This window comes from Motacilla alba, chromosome 6, assembly GCF_015832195.1.
Source record: "Motacilla alba alba isolate MOTALB_02 chromosome 6, Motacilla_alba_V1.0_pri, whole genome shotgun sequence".
In the NCBI taxonomy this organism is placed as follows: domain Eukaryota; kingdom Metazoa; phylum Chordata; class Aves; order Passeriformes; family Motacillidae; genus Motacilla; species Motacilla alba.
Genome location: NC_052021.1, coordinates 27,950,786 through 27,973,954, shown reverse-complemented (window position 1 = coordinate 27,973,954; position 23,169 = coordinate 27,950,786). Strand labels below are relative to the sequence as shown.

Genomic DNA, 23,169 nt, shown 5'->3' with positions numbered 1-23,169 from the left:
ACTGTGTTACAGAGCAGCAGTGTGAACTTTGCAGCTCAGCTGCAGAACAGCAGCAGCAGTGGCAAAGAACCCTTTCTGAAAGCCAAGCTTAGACACGTGCTGCATGGCAATTAGCAAGTCAGTGTTGCATGGCACTGCTTTCTGAAAAGAGACAATTTTTACTTATCTCTGTTCCACACCTGACTTTTTATGTATTTTTAGAAAGATGGAATGCACAGTATAATTTGAGCAAAGCAAGGGCTAGACACTTGCCTTTAAAGTGTTATTTGGAGGTTAAAGTTGATGGCACGAGTGCTCTCTGCAACCTACTCCCATTTGTGCTTTCAAATTAATGTTTTTAAAGACATATGACTGACTCCTTTGCTGCTTAGAGATGATGGCTAGGACATTGCTTAATTACCTGAAGCAGTATTATCTTTCCCAGAATAAGGGACACTGAAAGATTTATAGTTATGATGGCACTGAAAGGTTTACAGAGTGATTTTTTTCTAAGATCCCATGGTTGTTTTTAAGGATCATTTAAAATGTTTTGTCCTGGTTTTGGCTGGGAGAGTCAATTTTCTTCCTAGTAGCTGGTACAGAGCTGTGCTTTGGATTTAGGAGGAGAATAATGTTGATAACACACTAATGTTTTTTAGTTGTTCCTAAATAGTGTTTACACTATTGTCAAGGACCTTTCAGCTTCTCATACCCTGCCAGCAAGAAGCTGGGGGGAAACACAGCTGGGACAGCTGATCCCAGCTGACCAAGGATTATTCCATACCAAATGGCATCATCCTCAGTACATAAACTGAGGAATAGCTGACCAGGGAACAGTTTGGGAACTGTCTGGGCATCAGTCAGTAAGTGGTGAAAAATTGCATTGTGTATCACTGGGTTTGTTTATATTATCATGATTATTATTTTATTTTCTGTCACATTAAACTGTCTTTATCTCGACCCAGAAGTCTGAGTCTTCCAGTTCTCTCTCCTGCCCTGCTGGAGAGGGGAGTGAGCCAGCAGCTTTGTGGGGCCTCCTTGTTGGCTGGGGTTAAACAGCAGGTTTCAAGGAGCATTTTCTAGGATCCCAAAATTTGCAGTTGCAGCTCTGAAATTCCAAATGCCTAGAAAGAATATGGAGAAAAAGAGCTTGCTCTGAAATAACTCTCTCAATTAATGTTTGTAAGTGAAGTTATTCAGCACATTCTACTTTGAAGGTCATCCATGATACAAGGTGAAGAAATCATCACTGCATCATTGGGTAGGTGATGTTTTCATACATGTAGGTATGTGTATGCTTTCATACACATATAAAAATAAATTAGCCAAAGTAAAGCAATCATCTGATCTAACATCAAAGTTAGCCTTGCTATGAGTAGGGGATTGGACCAGATAATTTACTGAGGTCCCTTTCAACCTGAATTATTCAGTAATTCTAACTTGCTTTTCTATTGTTATGTTTAGGATGTTACTTCAGGAGAGGTGCCAATGCTCATTTTAGCTGAGCTGCTATAGCACATACAAGTGCTTTCACTTAGCAGCTTGTCTGATAAGGTATTTTTTTCAATTTCTTTTTTATTAAATAAAATGGATTTATGCCATGCTCTGGATTCCAAAAAGCTTTGTGTTCCACTTTGTGATCCCAGCACTGAAATGCAGACCAGATTTTTGATGCCCAGCAAAATTTTCACATTTTTTAAAAAATCCAGTCAGAATGGAGTCCCAGCAGGTGCTGAGTGCTAAGTGAAGCTGTTTATTAACATTACTGGATTGACTCCTGCATGGTATGTGGGTGCAGAAGATTTTGACATAATGTGCAGGGGTTGGTTATGGAGAACGTGATGGTGTTTATTTAAGGCTGAAGATTCTATTTGTCATTAATTGTGCATTGGATCTTGCAAAAAGGAGAGGCATCTTCGTAACTATCTCTCTGAAAACTACTGGGGTGAAGAATCCCTCCTGTAAGGCAGCTGTTCAGGGCTGTGGGTTTAGACAGTGCCATGGAATGTCTGACATGAGATCCCTTTGTTGACATAAACACATGTTTGAATAAGAAGAGACAAAATACCCTATCCAGACTGAAACAATTTATAGACGCATGCCTGAGATTGTCCTGTGTGAAATCACAGAATCGATTCGGTTGGAAAACACTTCTGAGATCATCGAGTCCCGCCTATGGCCCAACACCAGCACGGCACTGAGTGCCACGTCCGGACTTTCCTTGAACATCTCAGGGACGGTGACTCCACCACCTCCCTGGGCCGTCCGACCAGACGGTCGCCCTTCCCGTGAAGAAATTCCTCCTAACGTCCACCCGGACTTTCCTTGAACACCTCAGGGACGGTGACTCCACCACCTCCCTGGGCCGTCCGACCAGACGGTCGCCCTTCCCGTGAAGAAATTCCTCCTAACGTCCACCCTAAATGTCCCCTGGCGGCGAGCGCACGAATACCGCAGCATTATGTCCTACATGCAGCCGCTCGGAGCTTTGAGCGCCGTCAGTGGATCGCGGGCTTTCGGCGGCGCGGGTGGGAACGCGGCAGCACGAGGGCGAGGGAAGGCGGAGAGATGGATCCCGCGTCACCTGCTGGTCCCGGTGGCTGCCGCGATCGCCCGTTCGCCCCCAGCCCATCCCGAGGGGCAGCGCAGGGCCCGCAGGAACGGCGGCCCCCGCGGGGCCGGGCCGGGCCCGCCGCCCGGGGCTGCCCCGATCCCGCCCCGCCGCCGCGGGGCCCCGCCCGCCGCCGCCATCTTTGTTGATGTGTCAGCGCGCCGGGCCGGGCGGCCGGCGGGGAGCGGGACCGCGCTGCGCCCGCCATGGCCGCGCTGCCGCCGCTCCTGCCGCCCGCGTAGCGACCGGGTGAGGGCCGAGCCGCAGCGAGGGCGGGCTGGTGGGTGGATGCTCGGAGCCGGCGCCTTGGCGCTGCCGGCGTCCCCCAGCCGCGCGGGCACTGCCGGGCTCCTCGAGGGGCCGGCGCGGAGCGGCCGAGGGAGCTGGCGCTGGACGGGACGGGCCGGGCCGGGCGCTGCCCGGCGGGCTCGGGAGGGGCCGCGGGGCCGCCGATCCGCTTCGCTGTCAGCGGGAGATAAACCCTGCGGGACGCGGCCGCGGGGGCGGGGGAAGGACGGGCGGGAGGCAGGATTCCCCCGGGTGGCGAGGGGCTCTCCCTGTGCGGGTGGGGGCGCTGGGCTGGCAGAAGTCGCTCCAGGGCCGCGGGCGAGGCGCCGGAGGAGGGAGCGAGGTGACAGCAGGGCTGAGGTCCTGCCATAGCAACACCTTCCCGGTCAGGACCTCCGAGCGGCTAGCGCAGGCTCCTGTGCTGGCTCGCAGTCTCTTTGTTTCTGTACAGCTTTCTTTTCCGTGGTGTTAATTACGTTGTGCTGTTTCATTGATTGCGCGTTGATTTTCTGTATGGGTAAATAAGTAGATAACAAAGCCCAGCAGCTGTTGTGGAGGTTATTTTTTAGAGCCGGCTGCGGTGTTGCGGTAGGGTACGTGTCCTTGTTTTTGCAGATGGTATTTGTAAAAGCTGCCTGCCCTTCTAGGTTTGAAGGAAGGACTTCAGCAAAATGATTATGATGTAGGCTTGCAGATTTTGGCTCTTGTCCCGGAAAATAGTCTGCACAGGTGAGTCTGATACACGTATACTTCCAGCGAGACTCTGTGCAGACCAAAAGAGGATTTCCTAGGGAATTGAAATGTGTGAAGATGAAAAGTATGGCACTCCAGCTTTAGTGCTGCTTTGCTTTATCTTCTTGTAGAACTGCTTTTCGGAAGTTAAAATGTTGCAAGCAGAATATGCTAAAAATCCAGGTATGGCACCTATCCCAGAATGTTTTGTTGAATGAGGAAATGATTGAAACTGTGAGCCACAGTCTGGTTTCTCGATGGGCAGGGAAATCGCTGGCTGCAGTGAATGCGTATGTTGCACTTGACTTTAGGGAGGAGATGGTTAAGCTCTGGAGATATGAGAAACTGAAAGTATGGAGATGTTTCAGGATGGTGTTAGATGACATTTGAAATATCATTTGCTTTTTTTTTTTAAAAAAAGAACTAATTCTATATTGCCTTGAGCTCTTTCTGAAAATCTTCAATCATCTGTTCTTGTCTGGTTTTAAAACAGTATTTTTCTGTCATTTTATAAGACTCGATTTGGAGTTGTTGACAGATGTTTTTTGGCATTGTGAGGTTCACTGTTTCAGGCTGTTGAGAAAAGGACTGAAGAACCACATACAGAGCGTGGTTAATTTGGTTCTAATTAGCAGCTCTGTTGCTTAATGCTATGTGAAGCTAATACGGAACTTCCTGAAGCTGGCTTTTAAAAGAGCTATGAAAAATAGAAAGGCAGTGTTTTTCTGGATTTGATTGTGTTATTAAGCATGTTAAATTAGTAGATGTGGGGTCCAGGAAGCAATATCCTGTACTTAGTTCTGGGCTGAATTGTTCTGACTTTATTTTCCAGTTGCCAAAGACAGTATTGGATAGCCTGATGGATAATACTTACCTTCGAGTCATAGTCCAAGACCTGCTGCCTCAAATTGAGCATGAAAAAAAACTCATCAGAAAGAAATCAATGTCAGAATAGAGGGGAAAATCATGATCCTAATGTCAAGAAGTACATGGAATGCTGATGCTATAATAATGTTGTCTGTAATACTGCATCTTAGATTAATTAACAGGAGTTAATTAATCTACAGTCTTCTATAGAGCTCACAGTTGACTTTTTCACATCCTAAAGGATTGAAGTGTTTACTTATTTGTTTTCAGGGATACTGGAGAAACTCTAGGAAAGTCAGGTTCGAAAACAGTAGAACCCTACTGTCCCCCCAAATGGCGTTTTTCAGTATGTAGTGACCATACAGACAGTAATTCCATGGCTGGAATTTTACAGCCTTCTGCATGTTCTGGAAACAACATTTGAAAAGAGCCATTGAAAGCAAACATGCTACAATCTCCAGTGCCAAATGTGCCAAGATCCATATCTTACCAGTGCCGTGACACTACAGGTTTGTAAGAAGGTCTGCCAGAGCTCTGGCTTCTGTAGTGAGAACAAGAGTTATGGCTCTCTTACAGGTGTGGAAGAGCTGTCATAGGATGTGTGCTTTGTCCAGGTTGTGTACTGAGTCATAAATTTGATTTCTTCCCCTCCCTTAAGACATTCTTCTTTGCACAGGTGATGTTATCAGTGTCAGGAGGTGAATGAAAACAGGGTTCTGGTAAGGACACAGCTGCTCCTGGCCTTGTTACAAACAGAGCTAAAGGCAGGGTGCTAAAACCTGAAAGGTGACAGTGGTGCTGTTGCTGGCATTGAATTCATTGGTTGCTGAAGTAGAGACTGATTTTACTGACTTGGAAGAGCAAGAGTTGTTCTGTGCTGAAGACACACAGAAGATTGCAAACCCTGAAGTATCCAAGCCTCATGTGATGCTTACAGTAAAAGGATGCTTTGCTACACCTTGCTAAGGTGTTGTTTTCCTCTGATACATGAGCTTCCAATGTTGGGACTCCTATGACAAAAAATAACACTCTCTCAAGGTGTACCCCATGACTTGTGTTATGATGGGAGCAAATCTACCCTCACTTGTTAAACCTTGACTGATGAACTTTATTTTGGAGTTGTTAACTCCAGACATGGAGTTAATATGACTATAATATTAACCATGTGCATGAGTTTGATACAAAACCTGATGCTGCCTTTAAGGCATTGTACATTTCTGTTCAATTATCTAACTTGTGATGTAAGCAAAGGAAAGCAAGTTTAAAGTTTGAGTAAACCTTGTCTTCTGAAGTACTTGTGTGATGTTCAAAGAGTAGATAGAAATGCTGAGCTTTGCACCTTGGCACTGCCATTGGTGTTTAATGAAGTCACATTAAAAACCTGAGAAGAATAATTGAGTTGAAGTGTTAAACTGATAAAAGCAAGGAAACCCTGCAAGTACCACTGTGTGTATTCACTGTTCCACTCCTTCCCTTCAAGCACATGCATCAAAGCAGGTCTTTGTGTGAGTTGAGTCAGAAGCTGTGTCAAGTTCTGCCTGGGCTGGAGGACTCCATGTCCTAGTGTACAGCCAGCTTTTCACTTCTATTTGCTCTTGGGCAAAAGTGAATTAATATTGGGACACCTAGTGTGGGTGAGACTCTGGTATGTTTCTTTTGCTTCCTGTATGTGCTGTCTGTAAATACAGGATGGCTGTGAGTGTGTGAGGCCTCATGGCCACCCTCTTCTTTGTATGGAGTACACCCGGCGTGATCAGCATCATCTCTTCTTCAGCTTAAGAATTCTGTCTTTTTCTTAGGCAGTGTGATGCTTTCCCATCCAGTTCATCTCCTTTTAGTGTGTTCCATAACTTGTGTGGCTGGCTGCTCTGATTAATGTTGGATGTGAAATTGTAAGCAAATATATGAACCTGAAGCCAGAACGAGTTTGAAATTCATCTCACATTAGATTATGTAAAATATTTGGTTTTTTGGATCTTTTTACCTTAGTCCCTTTCAACTTAGTTCAAACCTTTGTTTTGTATCTTATGTAAACCAGAACTTCTTTAGCAGAATCCCTTTTTTTCAAATCAAACTTCAGTTGAAAACAGAGTTGTCTCTAGTACTTGAGCTTGCCTGTTTTGCAGTGTTACCTGGTGATGTAATGCTTAGTCTGAGAAAGCCATTTGTGACAGAGTTCTTGTGAAAGATACCATGGAAAACAGGTAAGCTGGGTATTAACTGGAAACAATAGGAAGTGTGTTCTGCTGATCACTGTGTTGACTAGTAGACAGTAGCTATGGAAAAAGTAGCCTTAGGAAAAAGAAACCTAAAAAACTTAACGCAGCAAGTGAAGTAAAAAGGTGTATTCAGGCTGTCCAGATTAGTTTAGGTAAAAGTATTATTATTACTGTCATGTAAAATTCTTACCAAGATTTCTGGTGCAATGACAGGATGGCACTGACTTGGAAAAGCATTTTAGTTTGCTTAAGTAATGATTATTGTGTAATAAAGATGTGAAAAGTTCTTGAAGAGAGGGATTTTGGGTTTTGCAATGAACAACAGAACTGTAAGAAGCTAGAAATGTTTTCATACCCCAGAATTATTCTTTAGCAACCTTGTTGGGTTGTTGTTATACACATGGTAGCACATAAACTGTCTAACAGGTTCATCTCTTACCTGACTGTAATAGGTTGGAAATTGAATTAAAATGGCAACTGATTCTAACAGTTGTCTGTTAATGGTTACTTTAATATCTCTGGTTTAGGAAAGTGCCTTTAAAGGTAATAGAAAATACTTTATTTTTCTGTTGTGATTCATCTAAGATTGTGTTTCTAATGGAATATTTTATAGCATGATAGCTATCATGCTATAAAATATTCCATTATAAGGAGACAAAGAGACCTTTGTGGAACAAACTGTTCAGGCAAGTTTTGTTCTTTCTAATAAATGCTGGGGCAATTGTGAAGCTTTTTTACATTGGGTTGCTGGTTTCTTAATATGTGTGTGACTTGTCAAGAAAACTCTACAAATCATTATTATTCTCTTCAGTATTCTTCCGCCAATAAATCCTAGTTAAGTCTTTGAAATACAAAGTCCATCTCTGGTGTTAGACTGGATTATACTGCATCTCACATTAACTCTTGAATTTGCAGTTGAACTGGCTAAAGCACTTGCACTCTGTCTTTTTGTTGCTCAGGAACCTGCAAGAGAGCAGTGGGTCTGTAACTGAACTGTGCAAATGGTGCTCATGTGCAGCTTCTGCTTTTAGTGAGGTCTTCTGATGAGCATCAGGGCTTTATCATAAAAATCTTTTGATTGTTTACATTTCAGTCATATGTTACTTCATTTCATGGATGCATGAGTGGAAATATAAGGCAGTTTAAAAAAATCTCTTTAGCAGAGCCTTTAGTCTGTACTGCAGTGATTAGGAAAAGAACCAACCTGTTATTGCACTAGAAATGATAAATGTGCTTTTGGTAAAGTTATGTATTTATATTTGCTTTGTGAGCTTCAGTAGCTGCTTACATGGAGAGAGGTGCTTCCAAGATGGGATTCTTGAGTGTAATGAACCATGTATAAAAATCAATTTGTGGATTGGAATTAAATATTATATATTCTTTAATGTGAATGAGTAGGAGGCAGAGTAGTTTAAGTGGTGGAGTGTATATTGATTCTGAGTTGGCATGTACACTAGCCTCCTTTTTAAAATCATAATTATTGTTGAATAACAGCTTCCAAGGGTTAAATGTAAAACTGCTGTCTCAGGATAGGTTTAGGGCATTGCTGATCCATATAAGAATTTTTGAAATCATGTCAGAAAAAAGGTGTGTTTTGAAACAGTGCTCAGTATTACTGAATAAAAGGCAGTCCTTGCTTGCATGTGAAGTAAATGTTAGATTCCATTCCAGCAGAAGAGCTGAAGTCTCAGCTCACCTCCAAGTTGTTGCTGCGATGGGGAACTACTTGTGCTCAGTGCTTTTACAGCTCAAGACACAGAACACTGTAAGACATAGTGGATGTTTTATTTGTTGCTGAGTCCAGTCCATGGGTGTGTCTGGGCAGGTTGCTGAGAGCTTTAACTGCTAGTTGGAGGGCTGGAGTAATGGGAGAGTGATTTATAATGTGACTTGAGGTGTGAGTGTGAATTTCAAAATAGCTCTAAAATGCAGGTAACTTCCTCTTGCAAATTCACATGACTGCATTTTAATTTGCTATTGGGTGATACAGGGAAAAAAAGTCAGTATTTTCTTTGCAGTTAAAATTTTATAAGGATAATGCTTTTCATTGTAAAAAACAATAAACCTGTCTTCCAGACCTCCTAGTTCTAGATTTAGCTGTTAGTTTGGATTTTTTAATAGCCCTTTGGTGTGTGTATCTTGGCTTTTTAATGTTTATTATTTATTGTAGGATAATCTTTGAAAGATTGTACAGCTAAGTTAAAAGTATTTCTTTTCTCAGGTTATCACACATACCAATGAGCAGGCCTCTTGATTGGAGGGCTGTTAGAAAGCCAGAGTAATAAAAGTGAACAGTTCCTGGTATCTCTTTAGACCATCTACAGTTTCAGGTGCTTCAGTGCTCTACTTTGGTTTCTGAAGTATTGCAGGTGAACAAACAGGGCAGTCATTGTGAAAGCATTACATTTCTACCTGGTTCAGCTGGAGTGTAGAGTTTTCTGTTAGTCTAATACTGGGCTATGCAGAGAGAAGCCCCAAAAGTTCCTATATATGTAGGCCAGCTGTGTGCCTGCTTTCCTAAATTCAGTTTTGCCAGAACCGGAGTGATTCATAGATGTCTGCATCCAGCACCTTCAGTATCAAAATTGAGATATTTTTACCCTTCTTGCTCCCACAACATTGGAATCAGCTAGCAAACAAAAATCTCTGTAAACCCATAAACAGGCATTTTTGGTTGAATTGGAGAGAAGGATGCAGAAGAGCAGAGATGTTTGTAAAATCAGTAGGAATGTGTTACAGAGAGCAGTAACAGTGCTTGGACAGACAGCTGGTTATTTGAGCTATGTGTCGCTGCCCACTCTTCTGGTGTGGTACTAGGAAAGAGAAGTCATTATTAGCTCTCACTGGGGAGCCTGAGAATGTTAAGAATAAACTCCTTTTCTAGCTGTCTCCATAAGAAACACTCCAAAGGACAAGCATCCCTTCTCCTGGTTGCTGCCACTGGACAGTAAACCTGAACTGCCGAGTTCAGGAACCAGAACCAACATGGAAGGATAGTTAGTGTTACAGAGCATTTGAAGAGACTACTTCTTAAGGATGTTTGGATTTTAATGATGAATTTCCAGTGGAACTGATCTTCAGAATGTGCCATCTTGGAAAAGAAAATAAAGAGTAACAGCAGGAATTTTGTGAGTTATCATCCAGTTCTTGACAAAGAACCGGGAAGTACGGATCACAAATTACAGCATGAAGAGAATTGCTCTGAAGCAATTTCAAGGGCCTTATTTTCTAGATAGGTTTTTCCTGTAAATACATGGACTTTGTTTAGAGGTGTGCAGTGATTCCTTAGCAAGTTTACAGCACACACTGCAGTGACAAAGCAGCTCTGAGTCCTGAGGTGACATCAGAATAAGAGCAGTAAGGACTTCTGGGAACTTGGGCTGCTTGTGTTGGTCTCACCAGGTTTTTCTGTCACTGAGCTGCTTACCAGGCTGTGTCATGGTACTTTGGACACTGCTGAGTGTTGTTGGAGTCATCTGCCTGTGACTGCTCGAGCACTGCATTACTCCTTTCCTTGTCCCCACCTGCTCTCTGAAATGCATCACAACTCTAGGGCAGCTCTGAGTAGTTTTGAGACGTTAGTCCATTACTAAAGGAAATTTGAATACTCTGCTGTGACTGATGTGAAATGGAAAGAGAAAAGCTGCCTTGTACTTCTGTTTAAAAATGAGCTTATTTCATATCCTGTAAAACCTGTGTGGATGCTTTATACACCTCCAGAGGTAAACAGCAAATATGGTCTATGCTGGTGTGAGAAATGCTTTTTCTCAATTTTGTGGATTGCACGTGTACTTTTTGAGAGTAGATGATTCTGAGCACAGTCAGGAGTGGAAAACATCTGCCCAAAGATGATGCAAAACCCTTTCTTGTTGAAAGGAACTAAAAGAATTGACTGCTACTGGCCATTATATTATGTAATGTGTAGTTGAATGTGTCTGGTGTCCAGTAAACTGCATTTGCTGTATTAAGTTTTTATTACTCCCCTTTCAGAAGGTTTTCTGCCTCAGAGTCACTTACCTCAATGCTCTTCACTTTCATTTCAAGCCTGGGTTGAACAAGGTTTTGCACACACCCTTTTTTGCCCCTCTCTCTGCAGTATTATTTTTTTTTCTCTTGAAGCAGTGATTTTTGTTTCTCAGGACCTTGACCTTAAGTTTGCTTACAGAAACACCCCAGGCACACACTTCTGTCATTCTTAAATCTGTTTGTTGTAAAGAATCCCACTGTGATAGTTACTAGGTGACAAGGCACACTTTCTTTTTTTTTTCTCTTGTTTTTAGTGAAGTCTTCTAGACAGCCACACCTCAGAGAAAGTTTCCTGTAGTTATCATTTAATGTGTTTTTTTATCTGTCATCTCACATGTGTTTTGAAATTGGCTGAAACAAAGTAATTTTCCTCCTTCTTGAGTATTTACAACATAAGTATTGAGAGTTTGGGTCAAATTCTGCCCATTTTGTGAAATTGATTTCCAGCATTAGTAGTGCATCTGCTTAGGAAAGGCCTTTGTAGTCAGGGATTTAAAAGAATCACGTTTGTATTCAATAGGAAGATTGAAAAGACAAGCAGTTTGAAATGGCATAATATTGAATTAAAACAGACCAGACTCTTGGCACATGCCTGTACTCATTGGATAGCAGGCTAGAGCTGGGAAAAATGGTGTTCCTAATCAGAATTAGCAGTACTGCCATGGCAGGAAGGATTTTCAGCCAGTACAGTGGATGAACAGCCAAGGAACGAGGGTGCCAACAGCTTCCTTAAAAAGTTAGGAGTGTACATACTTTCAGCAGAGGAAGGAGGAGGACTGAGTGTTACAGAAATTGCTTTTCTCTGTGCCAGTGGATGGACTCTGAAGTTTGCTATTACAGAATAAGTTTGCTATTACAGAATAAGTTGCTCTGGACTGCTGCTGAAGGTAACTGCAGGAAATTTTTTTCTTCCTTTTGTTGGTATGTTACAGAAGTGTGTATTGAGATTTTTGATGTTCTCCCAGGATAATCAATACTTATATTGTGTCAGATACTTCCTTGAAGAGCTTGAATGACTCGTTGTATTTGTTCTTATTTTTATCATTTGATTAGCAGTTAATAGAAGACGTTTCTGTTGCGTAACAGAAAATGAAATAAAAAATTGCTATTTCCTGAGTCTTTGTATTCCCCGCTGTACCTGGGAGACATTTGTATTCAAAAGCTGGTGTGCTGTTCACGTGCTCCATTGGCAGGCTCTCTGCTCCCTGCCTCTGATTCCAGTCAGCTGTGCTATCAGCAGTTTAGCAGATAAGCACATCTTAGTTTAAGTAGTGTGATAAATGGCTGTAACCCTTGCCAGTACCAGCCTGTAATGTTGTGTGTCCTGTGCCAGCTATTTAACTACTTACTCATTTTGGATGTTACTGTGGAGCTTGGAGAGCATCTGTGCTGATGCAGATTTATACTTGGTTTTGTGAATAACGATGAAAAGTATGTATGCTCTCTGCATCTTTGAAGGACACGTCTGTGATGAGAAAAAACAATGGCTGTTTAAAGAAAAGGCAGTTTTGGTTTTGAAGGGTGCAACTTGCCTGTATTCTGATGTGTAGGGAGATGTTTTGCAAACATGGCTGAGCTGTGCTCCTGTTCCTCATTCCTGCTGTTCTCATCACCAGGATCTGAATTGATGGCTTTCCACTTGCATGGCTTTGTGTCACTGCACTGGGGGAAAGCACAGCCAGCTGCCTCCTCTGCTGTGGAGCAGGAGCCCGGAGCAGGGGGGAGATGTGTTCCAGTGTCAGACTAATTGTGAGCTGTAAAACAGAGGACAACTGGTCAGACCGGTTACACAGAGTCCTGTCACGGCTGCAGAAGGTGTCACAGGACAGTGACAGAGCTTTTCTCATGCTGCCCTAAATGGATAGCAGTCATTCATGGCATGTGGGCAAGCAGGCTTGGGCTGGGCCACTCTGAGTGCTGCTTTGAGAAGTTCCTGTGGCTCAGGCAGCAGAAGGGAATGGCACGTCAGGGGGAGGCAAACATCACACTTCTGCCCTGTCGGCAAGATGATGGTCAGGCCCAAGGAAGGAGCAGAGCAGGTGGTTGAAGGTAGAATCTTTGCCAAACAGTGCAAGAACCCAGCACTTTGCTGTCACTCAACACACTGTGTGCTTGTTTGATGTTTAAGCATATTACATAAGCCAGTTCACTTGCTTCAGTCAAGATTTGCCTTTTTTGATTGTTTTTGATGCCTTCTGAAGACATCATAAGAGGCACTAAACTATTTTGTTTACTTAATGCAGTATACATAACCTTAGTACATCCCTGATTTTGAAAAAGTCATTTGTAAGAATGAGTGGAGTAATTCAAGATGGATATTAAACCTGGGGAGGCATGGAGCTCCTGTCAGGTGGTGTCCAAATACCATCTGGAGCTTGATGGATTTGTGTGTTTGATGGGAAACAGTCAAATATTAGCATGTTTCATGTCAACTGGCTACTGCTAGACTGATTGATTCTTCTCTCACACAAAATGTTTTGCTTCCAAACCATGAGCCTTTTCTGTAATGACATCACTGCAGTTTTCTGTCTCTGGCATTATACGGGAAGCAGCTGTTATGTTCAGTTGCCTGATAGGCAGAACAAACTTTGAATATTCAGGAGATATTTGAATATCAGTGTGAATTTGCATTGACAGCTGCTCCACATGAGTTCTTTGTCTGCACGTTTCTAGTGTGAAAATAAACTGTGATCCTGTGATTAATTATTTAATTTCAGTTAGGGAGTTAGTAATTAGAACGTAGAAGCTACTATTATTCATTGACAGTAGGGGGAAAAAAATGTATGTATGTCATGAGCAGGTGCAGATAGATTTGGGCAGATAAGACTAAATCCAATGTATTGGAATCATAAAGACTGAGAACTTAATGTGGTAAATTATATTCTAGGTACCACTGAAAATTAAAGTACAACTGCAGGGAACACTGAATCATCATAATTTACTTTTCATGCTTTACCTGATTTGTATAATCATTACTCAAATTCCTCATGTGTTTGATATAAAACCTACACTTTATTTATGATTAATAAGAACTAAGTTATTTGAATATGGAGTCAGTGGCTCTTTTTTTTCTCTGTGACTGAGTGGTGCAAATAATTGTATTTCTGCTTCCATGTAGATTAGTCTGTAATACTAATTCACAGTATTATTTACAGAAGGAAGTAACACAATAAAAAGAAAACTGAGTGACCTTCCTAATGTACTCTTAAACAGGGCTGTATTTTTCACTTGTTGCTTCCATATGGAGATAAATACTCTGCAGTTTGCTGACTGGACTGGAAACAACCAACATGGCAGTTCATATATCCAATTTTACCACTCCCTTTCTTGTGGTACTGCAGCAGCTGGGCAGTCACAAGCAGGTTTGAGGCAGTAGTACATCAAACAACTGCGTTTTGGGATGTTCTGTAATACTTCAGAAGGTACTTTAAAAAGGGCTTAAAATGAGGTAAAAAAAAACAACCCTCTGATCATTCCAGAGAAAGCATTATCAAGAACTTTGACTAGAGTAACTACTAGAGAAAAAAACAGTTCCTCAGCTTTATGCTAATACAATATCTTTTACAGCTGAGTGTGAAGTGGATTATAAACTTCTTGTGACAAGAGGGAACAGATACTAGAAGGTGAATTTTTGTCTCTTAACTGCATAATTGGCAAATTATCTTATGATTATTGATTGTTTAAAGTGCACTAGTCTGAAAGCATTGCTTTTTAACAGCATTTTAATTAAGTAGGAACTAATGTGTTCTGCAACTATCAAATTGAATACTTTTTCTTGCAGTTAAGTTCACTTTTACTTTCACATTGAGACTGTCAGTTGGATTTGTTTTGTTTGAGACTAATAGTAGTACATTGTGACCTTTCTTTACTAGCAGAAGTTATCAAAGGATAGATGGGTTCCAAAAGAGCATTTGTTTGGACTGCACAAACCAAGTGGTGGGATTTGCTGGTTCCAGTGTTGACCTGAACATAAATCTTTTGAAGCAAAGGGTAATCAGGGATTTTATTAACACCAGAGAAGATCTGTTTGTAGAATGGGGAATCCTTGTCACATTGTACAGACTCTCTCATTTCCCCATCTCTATGCTTGTTTGTACCTCTCCCTTACCAGTTGCGTTCTGGTTCCTGCTGATTTGTGCTAGCTTAGAGGCTGTAGCATTGGGAATGTTTTTCACTTGGAAACCACAAGAGGAAAAGTTGTTTGCTTGTTACTTAGAAAATGTGTGATTCTCCTTTGCTGATTTGTGACTCTTGTCCAGTTGTGATATGCTGCATGCTCAGTTTTCCATGTGCTTCCCTCTTGTTGATTGAAGGCCAGGTGTAGCCCAGCTGTGGGTTTCAGGTACTTGTGGGAGGTGTTTTGTGGGATTTCCTGGTAGAAAGAGCTGGGCTGGAGCTGCTTTTTGTGCCTAACGGTGAAAGGTGACAGTGGTAGCCATTGGTGACAGCCTATTGGGATTCATAAACGCCACTGTTTTAACAATGTGAGCCTCAGTAGTAAGGCAGCACTCTGGAGGAGTGGAGTGAAGCCAGACAGCACAAAGGAGTTTCCTTTCAGGCTGAGGCAAAGGGAGGAGCATGGAGCAAGTACCTGAGTGGCTCAGATGGTCTGGCTGCATAAGGGAGAGCTGAACAAGTCAGAAAGCAAGGATGGAAACAAGTTTGATGTGGCAAGTAAGCATTTCCTTTGAGATAGCTCTTGGAATAGCAGAGTTGAATTTATAAATGAAAAGTTTGGCTTGTTTATAAATAGCCTAAATTATCCAGTGTAGGAGGATAGGGTTGCATATAAAAGTTAGGACTGCTGTAATGAACTTCTCCTAATGGAAGTAAGGGCTTCCTGTGTTTGCTAAAAATGCTAGGAATCTTTTCAGATACTGGACCATCTGGGATTCCTGAAAAAGTATTATAAGCCAAAAAGTATTATACCCAGGCTCTTCCATAGTTATTTGGTTCTCACTGTGGTGTCCTTCTAGAGAGCTTCTACTGAGCTTTTCAAGTCCTTACTCTGCGAGCTACTGTTTGAGAGAGCAGATCTGCCACAGACCATCTGTGCTCTTCCACAGGGGATTTTGGTTGCTTGAAAACAGATGGGAAAAGAGAATCTCACCCCCATCCTCCCCCAGCCCCTTCCCTTAGTTTCCTGGGTACAGATGCATTTTGGTGTATGGATGCTCTGTGAGGACATGACTCTGAGGAAATGGGATCTTCTGGCTGGACCAGGGAGCCACCCTGTTTTGTAAAAATGAATAAGTCAAGGCATATTGTTGCTTTCAAAGCATGTATAGGGAAGTGAAAGCTGTAAGACCCTGGATGCTTAATCTTTTTGGGTTATTTATTGTCATGAAGTATTTTTAGAAGTGATTACTTGGATTTTTTGTGGATTTAAATGTAATAGAATTATTAATTCTAAAAAGTTCTACTTTTTTATTGTCTTGCCATTTACTATCTCTGCTTCCTGTTCTCTATGCCTCATTTCTCACCTTCTCTTGGAAAAACTTGTATTGGAGCATTTACTTAAAGGTTGGGCTGAAAGATCAACAAACTCTGTATAACATGTATCTAAATATACATCTAAAATATCAAATTTTGCACTTTGAATTTTTCTTTCTAGTAGCCTTTATTCCCCCTATCTCAATCTCTTTTGATATTGTATATAATATGTTGTAATCTGAATTCTCCATCTAGATTTCCCAAAGAAGATTATGGAGGAATATTCAACAGAAATGCAGAGCACACTGGAGCCAGTCAATCTGTCAGATGATGCCTCTTTCAAGTCCCCAGATAATTGTAAGGCTGATAAAACACCTGGAATAGAGGAGTGCCCAGGCACTGGAAGTGATGCTGGTGGCTTGGAGAGGGAATCGAGTTCCCTGCCCTCGGATCAGGATGCAGCAGCTGTTGGCACCAGCAGCAGTGGGCCCCCAGCAGAAAGACAGCAGCAGTGTGGAGGGGCAGACTCCTCTGCAAGTGCCTCCTGTGAAAGAAAGGCAGAAGGCTCCACAAAACCAGAACATCTACCTAGTGAAGAACATGAACCACAAGATCCAGAAACTAACCAGACAGAACAATCATTAATGGAAATATTACAGGATCTAAGGGAGGAGCCTGACTTTGTGAAAAAATCAAGTGATAAAATCTATTCAGAAAGCCCTTATGACACGGACTGCACAAAGAAACTTATTTCCACAATACATCAGACTTCCTCACAGGAGGATTTGCTAAAGGAAATAGAGTCTGAACTGTTATCCACAGATTTCTCAAAAGAACCAAAGCTCCCCAATGGTGTGCAGAAGGGTGAACATGCCTTGGCTGTGTTTGAAAAATGTGTACAAGATAAATACCTGCAGCAAGAACAAACTATTACAAAGTGAGTATTTGAGTATGTGCTTCACAGTTGGAGGTGTGTGCTGAACAATTTTGGCTGCATATTGTGAGCACCTGCATATAACATTTTGGTATGAAGCAAGTTGTCTTGAGTTGATATGAGGATAGTCAATGAGATTTTTTTAAATTGTTTTTAAGCAAGGAATCATTTTTACATGTGGTATGTACTTGTAAATAAAACTGTGCTTAGATGTCTGAATTCTTGCAGGATTTGGCAGGAACTGAATAGCCAACTGTGTCATTGAATAGCTTGCCAATGTCTAGAATTACTTGAATACTGCAGCAGTAATGGTGATTTAAAAATAGTCCAGGATTCATTCAGTCCATATGTGTCTGTGGAGAAATGAATCTTTGAAAGTACTTACTCCCACAATCGTCATTTTATTTATGTTCAGAATTGCTTGTTTCTTTTTCCAGTAGTATTCAATCTCGTGTTGTCATCCAGCAAAGTTGTTAATCGGATGAGAATATTGTTTGAGTTGGAAGTGCCATATATAGATAAACTACACTGCACATTTTATAGGAGGACTTCTGAAATGCAGGGCTTATAAGTGTTGTTATAATTAACTGGGCTTTATAGATTTACCAGGCAGTATTCAATGCGACTATTTCTGTTCATCAAAAGCCAGTTCATTGCTTGATTTCATGATTCCTTACTTGGCATTTAGTACTCTGTTGCCTCTTTAGAAATGGTTTTTTTTGCTAACAAAATGTAGCCTCTAACTTAATAATTATTCCTTTTTGCAGAGCTGGAAATAAGAGTCATGCTTTATTTCATATAACGCTCCCCAGTACCATGAAATAGGAGGACATCAAAGGAAGGGAAACCAGACAGGGGGAGAGAGTCCCAGTAGGGAAAGTATTCTGTTGCACTTCACCAGTTAACCTCTGACAGAAACCATCCATGTGAGGAAAGCCAGCTGATGACAGGAAAGCTCAAGAATGCACAGTTAGACATTCAGAAGTTACAGAGGAGGAGTGGTAATCTGAAATGGTGGGTGTGTAGAGAGGGGTAATTCCAGGAGATCATGAGGAAAAGAGTTTTACTTATCCATGGTAAACTCAGAGGCATGGCAGCATTTTCAGCCCTGGACCAATTACTTCCCCAGAGATAAGTGTTTTTATATGTGTATATGTTACATATACACACAGAAGGCTTTATGTAAAAACATGTCTCTTTCTTTTGGCCAGCTGCAACCATTTGACACTTGGGAACTCACCTCAGGAGTATGAAACTGCTGTGGAACATTTTGTGCTTGGTCCAGAGGGTATTCTGGGTTGTGTTTGTTTTGTCCCTTACTTGATGAGCAGCAGAATTTCTTGTAACATCATTCTGGAATTAGCCCAGTTGTCTCCTGTGATCAGATCTAAATATATGTGTCAGCAGCTGTGGCATGAATTAAGAATTTGTAATCCTGGAATATTCATTAATAGATTAAAAAGCAGATCACAAGTGCTAAGCTCTTTGCTAACTGATGGTTTTGAATTCCTTATAATTTAGGAGACCAGTTTGTTAAGAGATTTTTTTTTTCAATAAAGGGGGAGATAAAAGGATAATTAAGTGTCTTTTTCAGGTAAATGCATGTCCCCCCACAAATTAATGCAATTAGTGGCCTAAAATACCCACCATGTAATAGCATCTGCAAACATGTAAATATGTGTGAGACTGTTCATTCAGCAATTCTGACAATGTAACTTCTGAGTTTTATGTTAGAATGTCAAACTAGGTCTGAGTTGGCTTCAAACAGCTGAACTGGAACTATTGCTAAAAATTGAACTTTATGAAGAGCATGGGCACAGATACTTGTTACCTGTTTAGGACTTAAAAAAATCAGGATTCTGTTTCTTACCAGGTTGTGAACTTCATGGGTACTCTGAGAAATCCATGAAATTAATAAAATCTTTGTGTTTTCAGACAAATGACTGGTGAGACTATTTGACTGGAAGTTACTGTATTCCATTACATTAAAATTACTAGCATTTACAATTTCATAGTTTCATAGGGTTGTTATGGACCACAACAATCCTAAAATGCTGGAAACAAGCAGTTTCCTCACAAGAAGGTTACTGCTTGTAGTTTTGTAGTTAAATTCCACATGCACAACATTCTTCTTTTTTTTTTTTCTTGTGAGGCTTTCATAGTTTTTTTTAGGGTTTCTGGCTTCCAATAAAGCTTGCAGATCAGTGAGTATAAGCTATGTTTTTCAAGATTGAAAACAAGCAACCAAAAAACCCCAGTACTGATGTACCTTGTTTTTAATTTTTTTTTCTTTACAGATTGATTAAAGAAAATAAAAAGCATCAGGAACTGATTTTGGAAATTTGCTCAGAAAAGGACAACTTAAAAGATGAATTGAAAAAAAGAACAGAAACAGAAAAGCAGCACCTCAGCATTATTAAACAGGTACAGATAAGAGAACAGAAGTGCTGGTTGGTATTTCACCTGTGTATGTCACTGTTGCCACTGTTGATTCCCATGCTTATTATCCTAAGCTTTTTAAGAGGATAAATCTACTCTTGTATTCCAAGAAACTGTCTAAATGCCTTGAATGAATTTGGATAAACTGACTTTCTGGGGTCTGTCTGTGGAAGTCTCTGCTGTGGTAGTAGCAGGTACAAAATAAGGGCCTTTTCTCTGGGGCTTGTCAGAACCACAGCAGGCCAAGGAGGACCATGGTGTGTGCATGGTGGAGGCTGCTTTTAGTGTGGGATTAAAAAAGCTTCACAGCAGGTGTCACTGCTTGGCTGTTATCAGCTATCTGCTGATGTCCCTGCGGCTAGCTGGCCAGCTTTATAACCTGATTACAGGTTATATCTTGGAAATCTGTCAAGAGAAACATTTAAAGTATTAATTTCTGTTTATCCAAGTGCTGGTCACTATCCTGGTTGTCAGGTTTCTTTGTTGGTGTCTGCATCACACAGAAATCTGTTCACAGAGCAGGGTGTCAGGCTTGAAGTGTTCTAGAGGAATATATTCATGTAATATATTCATATATTCATGGTTGATTTCAGAGACTATTTGAAAATCCATGATGTGATGGAAAAGTGTTATTTTTAGGCTACAAATTGGAATTGCTTGTGCCTGAATAAGCCAGTATGAGCAGTTCTTTCTTGTCTGTATTTCCATGATAGCTCTGTCATGAGTCATGTATGATTTCTTGAAGCTCTATCATGCAGCAATTGCTTTATTCCATTCTGAAAAAAGTATTTGTGAGGGTGTTTGTGATACTACATGCTTGCAAGTCATCCCAGAAAATATTCTTTTGGACTATAAGAGTTTTATATGGCTGTTGATAGCCCCTGTAAGTAAGAAAGAGACATTGCAGTCAATCACTTGCATTTTTTCATTTGTGATGGTAGTGTTTTGTTGTTGGAATTCCTGTATTAGTGCTTTATGGTTACTTTTATCTAAATGAAAGCTTGGCTGCACTCACAGCTCTAAACAAACTGTACCTGCCTGCTTGTACATGTGAAGGTTTTTCTTTGGTGAATGATGCATTTGCAGAGCTGAATGAAGTGTGGTCAAGTCATGGTCTGGTAACAGAAGCAAATTAGGTGGTTCTTGCCTCTTACACAGCAGCTTGGGATTGCACAGAATGTACAGTACTGATGCTCAGATCCCGCCCCTTCTCCTCCAAAGCAAACAAAACCCCCAACCTGGGTGAGTTGGCTTTCCCCTGGGACAAGAGGAGAGTTGTGAGGCGCAATTTGAGCAACATTTGGGCAGTGGCACAGCCTTTGCAGCCACCACGCTGCTCCTGCTGGACTTGCATGACTTGGCAGGGAGCACACTCTGGGAAGTGTTCCAGTTAACACTGGGGATTACTCTTCAGCTGGATCAGGTCTCTGACTTGGTTCGCTAGGTGGCTAAAAAAAGTGCCAGCATGATGACTAAGCTCATCTTTATTTGCCGAGTGATTTTTTTCAATGAATTAATTCCCAGTCCATTTCAGTATGGTTCATGGCTGCTTTGCTGGCATGGTGAAGGATATGGCACAAGGATAGGAGCAAAAGGATGGAAGGTGAAGCCGCCTCAGATAGCAGCCACCTCTTCTCTGCAGCTCTCTGACTTGCTGTCAGTCTGTTATTTTGTGTAGTAAATTACTGTGGCTGCTGTTTTACTTGATTTGAAGCTTCTTCACTCTCACTGGAGATGAGAATTGACATCTTTCATGCTTTTCCTAGTCATGCAAAGCTAGAGGTTGATATGGGTGGTTGCGGCCTGACAAGTGTAAAATACAGGTAAAATATCTGTTGAATCGTTTAATTTTGTGTGAAATATGCCTGCCTGTATAAAGTATGATCAAAGAGTTATTTTCCCTATAATTATATCATGATGTTGTATTTTAGCTGGAAGCAAGAATAGAAGAGCTTAATAAAGAAGTGAAAGTTAGCAAAGACAGACTTGTAACTCAAGATGCAGCAGCCAAAAATACTATTCAGCAGTTGCACAAAGAGATGGCCTTTCGAATGGAACAGGTAATATGGAAACACTTAAACCATTAAACATCTACATAATTGAACAAACTTGGTTCTTGTAGGAAGCATATTGGATCACCAAGTAAGACAGAATTTTCCAAAATTTGAACTTCTAGTGTGCAGTTATATATGCTTTTTTGATAACTGTCAGCAGTGAATTTCCAAATAGCTGTTAACGCTTCAGAGTGCCTAATAACTTTTTTTAAAAAATACCTATTTTTATATGATTGAATTCAGCCCTTAAGGAAATCTCTTTTTCTTTACCTGTAAGCTGAGCTTGATTCAGAAGGAGCTAAAAGCTGGCAGCAGCTTTTTTCAGACAGGCTGTCACAAAAATTAATATTTTTATCAATTCCAGCACAAAGCTCTTATTTTGTCTTTATGTATTACTAAAATCTGGGATTTTTTTTTTCTTTTTAATATCATGTTATGCCAAGTATTTTCTTTGTTGTATGTGTTCTAAAGCTCAGTGTCTGATTTTACTTTTTTTTCCTAATTTGAAGCAGAACTTGTTAGTGGTGGGGTGGGGGGAATCTTTAAAAGTAAGCCACTGGAAGTGATCCAACTAAAAAATAAGCCACTGGATAGTGATTGTGCAGTTGGCACGTGGATGAGGGAAGACAAAGTACCAGTACTGAGTATTTCCAAAATTATTTTGTTCCTAAACATTATACTTCTTTCCTTCTAAAAAACAAATTACTGATGTATTGATAACTCATTTGAGATGTTCAGCTGTGAGGATGCAGCTGTTACAATATTTATTTTTAGAAGTAGGAGTAATTTCAATGCTTTAGAGGGATTGAATGTTAGTCTTCGTCAAACTGGAGCTTTTGGGTCCTGCCTCGTTATGCTGCTCTGTTGCAATACTAAAAATATCTGGTTAATTATGAAATACAAGGTTTGATGCCTTGTGTTTTGGTGTTTTTCAAGGCAAACAAGAAATGTGAGGAAGCTCGCCACGAGAAGGAGACAATGGTGATGAAATACGTCCGCGGGGAGAAGGAGTCGCTTGACCTCCGCAAGGAAAAGGAGGGCCTTGAGAGAAGACTGAGAGATGCAAACAAAGAAATAGAAAAGCTTACAAATAAAATCAAACAACTCTCTCAGGAAAAAGGAAGATTGCACCAGCTCTATGAAACAAAGGTACTCCAAGTACTGCTGTGACTTGATTAAAAGCATTGTCAGAACAACGTGATCACTTGTTTGCTGTTGTACTTGGTAAAAGAAGCCTGATCTCATTTAATTCCTGCCTCACAGCTGTGAAAGTGTCTTCCAAGGGAAGGGGAAAAAGTTACTCAGTTGTCATTGCAATCTTTTTGAAGTTCCTTTTAATATTTCCCTGAATATTAGTTTGTGAAACATTAGGGATTTTTTTTTTACAAAATTGAGAAGACAGCTTGTTTCAGTTGTCTAGATTTTGAAGTAATTTCTAGCTTCAGATTTTTTTAAAGGCTGCAGTGGTATTGAATTATTGCAGTCTTTTTTGTTGTTTTTCTATGTTTTCACTCTGAATTTCCTCTTTTTACTACTAAAAATTGATAATAAAGCAATAGAATTTTTCATCCAAAATATTGCCACTCA

At 40.9% G+C, this 23,169-nt stretch overlaps 1 protein-coding gene across 3 annotated transcripts in view; it reads left to right on the top strand.

Annotated features, from left to right (window-relative positions):
• Positions 1-2,727: 2,727 nt before the first annotated feature.
• CCDC186 (coiled-coil domain containing 186) overlaps positions 2,728-23,169 on the top strand; it is a 35,358-nt gene continuing 14,916 nt past the window's right edge. The window contains exons 1-5 of one of the 3 annotated variants that reach the window (XM_038139938.1): positions 2,728-2,839; positions 16,411-17,092; positions 19,387-19,513; positions 21,460-21,588; positions 22,519-22,731. In XM_038139938.1, coding sequence (XP_037995866.1) covers positions 16,428-17,092; positions 19,387-19,513; positions 21,460-21,588; positions 22,519-22,731 — 1,134 coding nt within the window. In that variant the 5' untranslated portion in view covers positions 2,728-2,839; positions 16,411-16,427. Of the gene's footprint in view, positions 3,608-11,627; positions 15,397-16,410; positions 17,093-19,386; positions 19,514-21,459; positions 21,589-22,518; positions 22,732-23,169 lie in introns of those variants that run through there. The other 2 variants (XM_038139939.1, XM_038139937.1) reach the window with 2 other exon arrangements.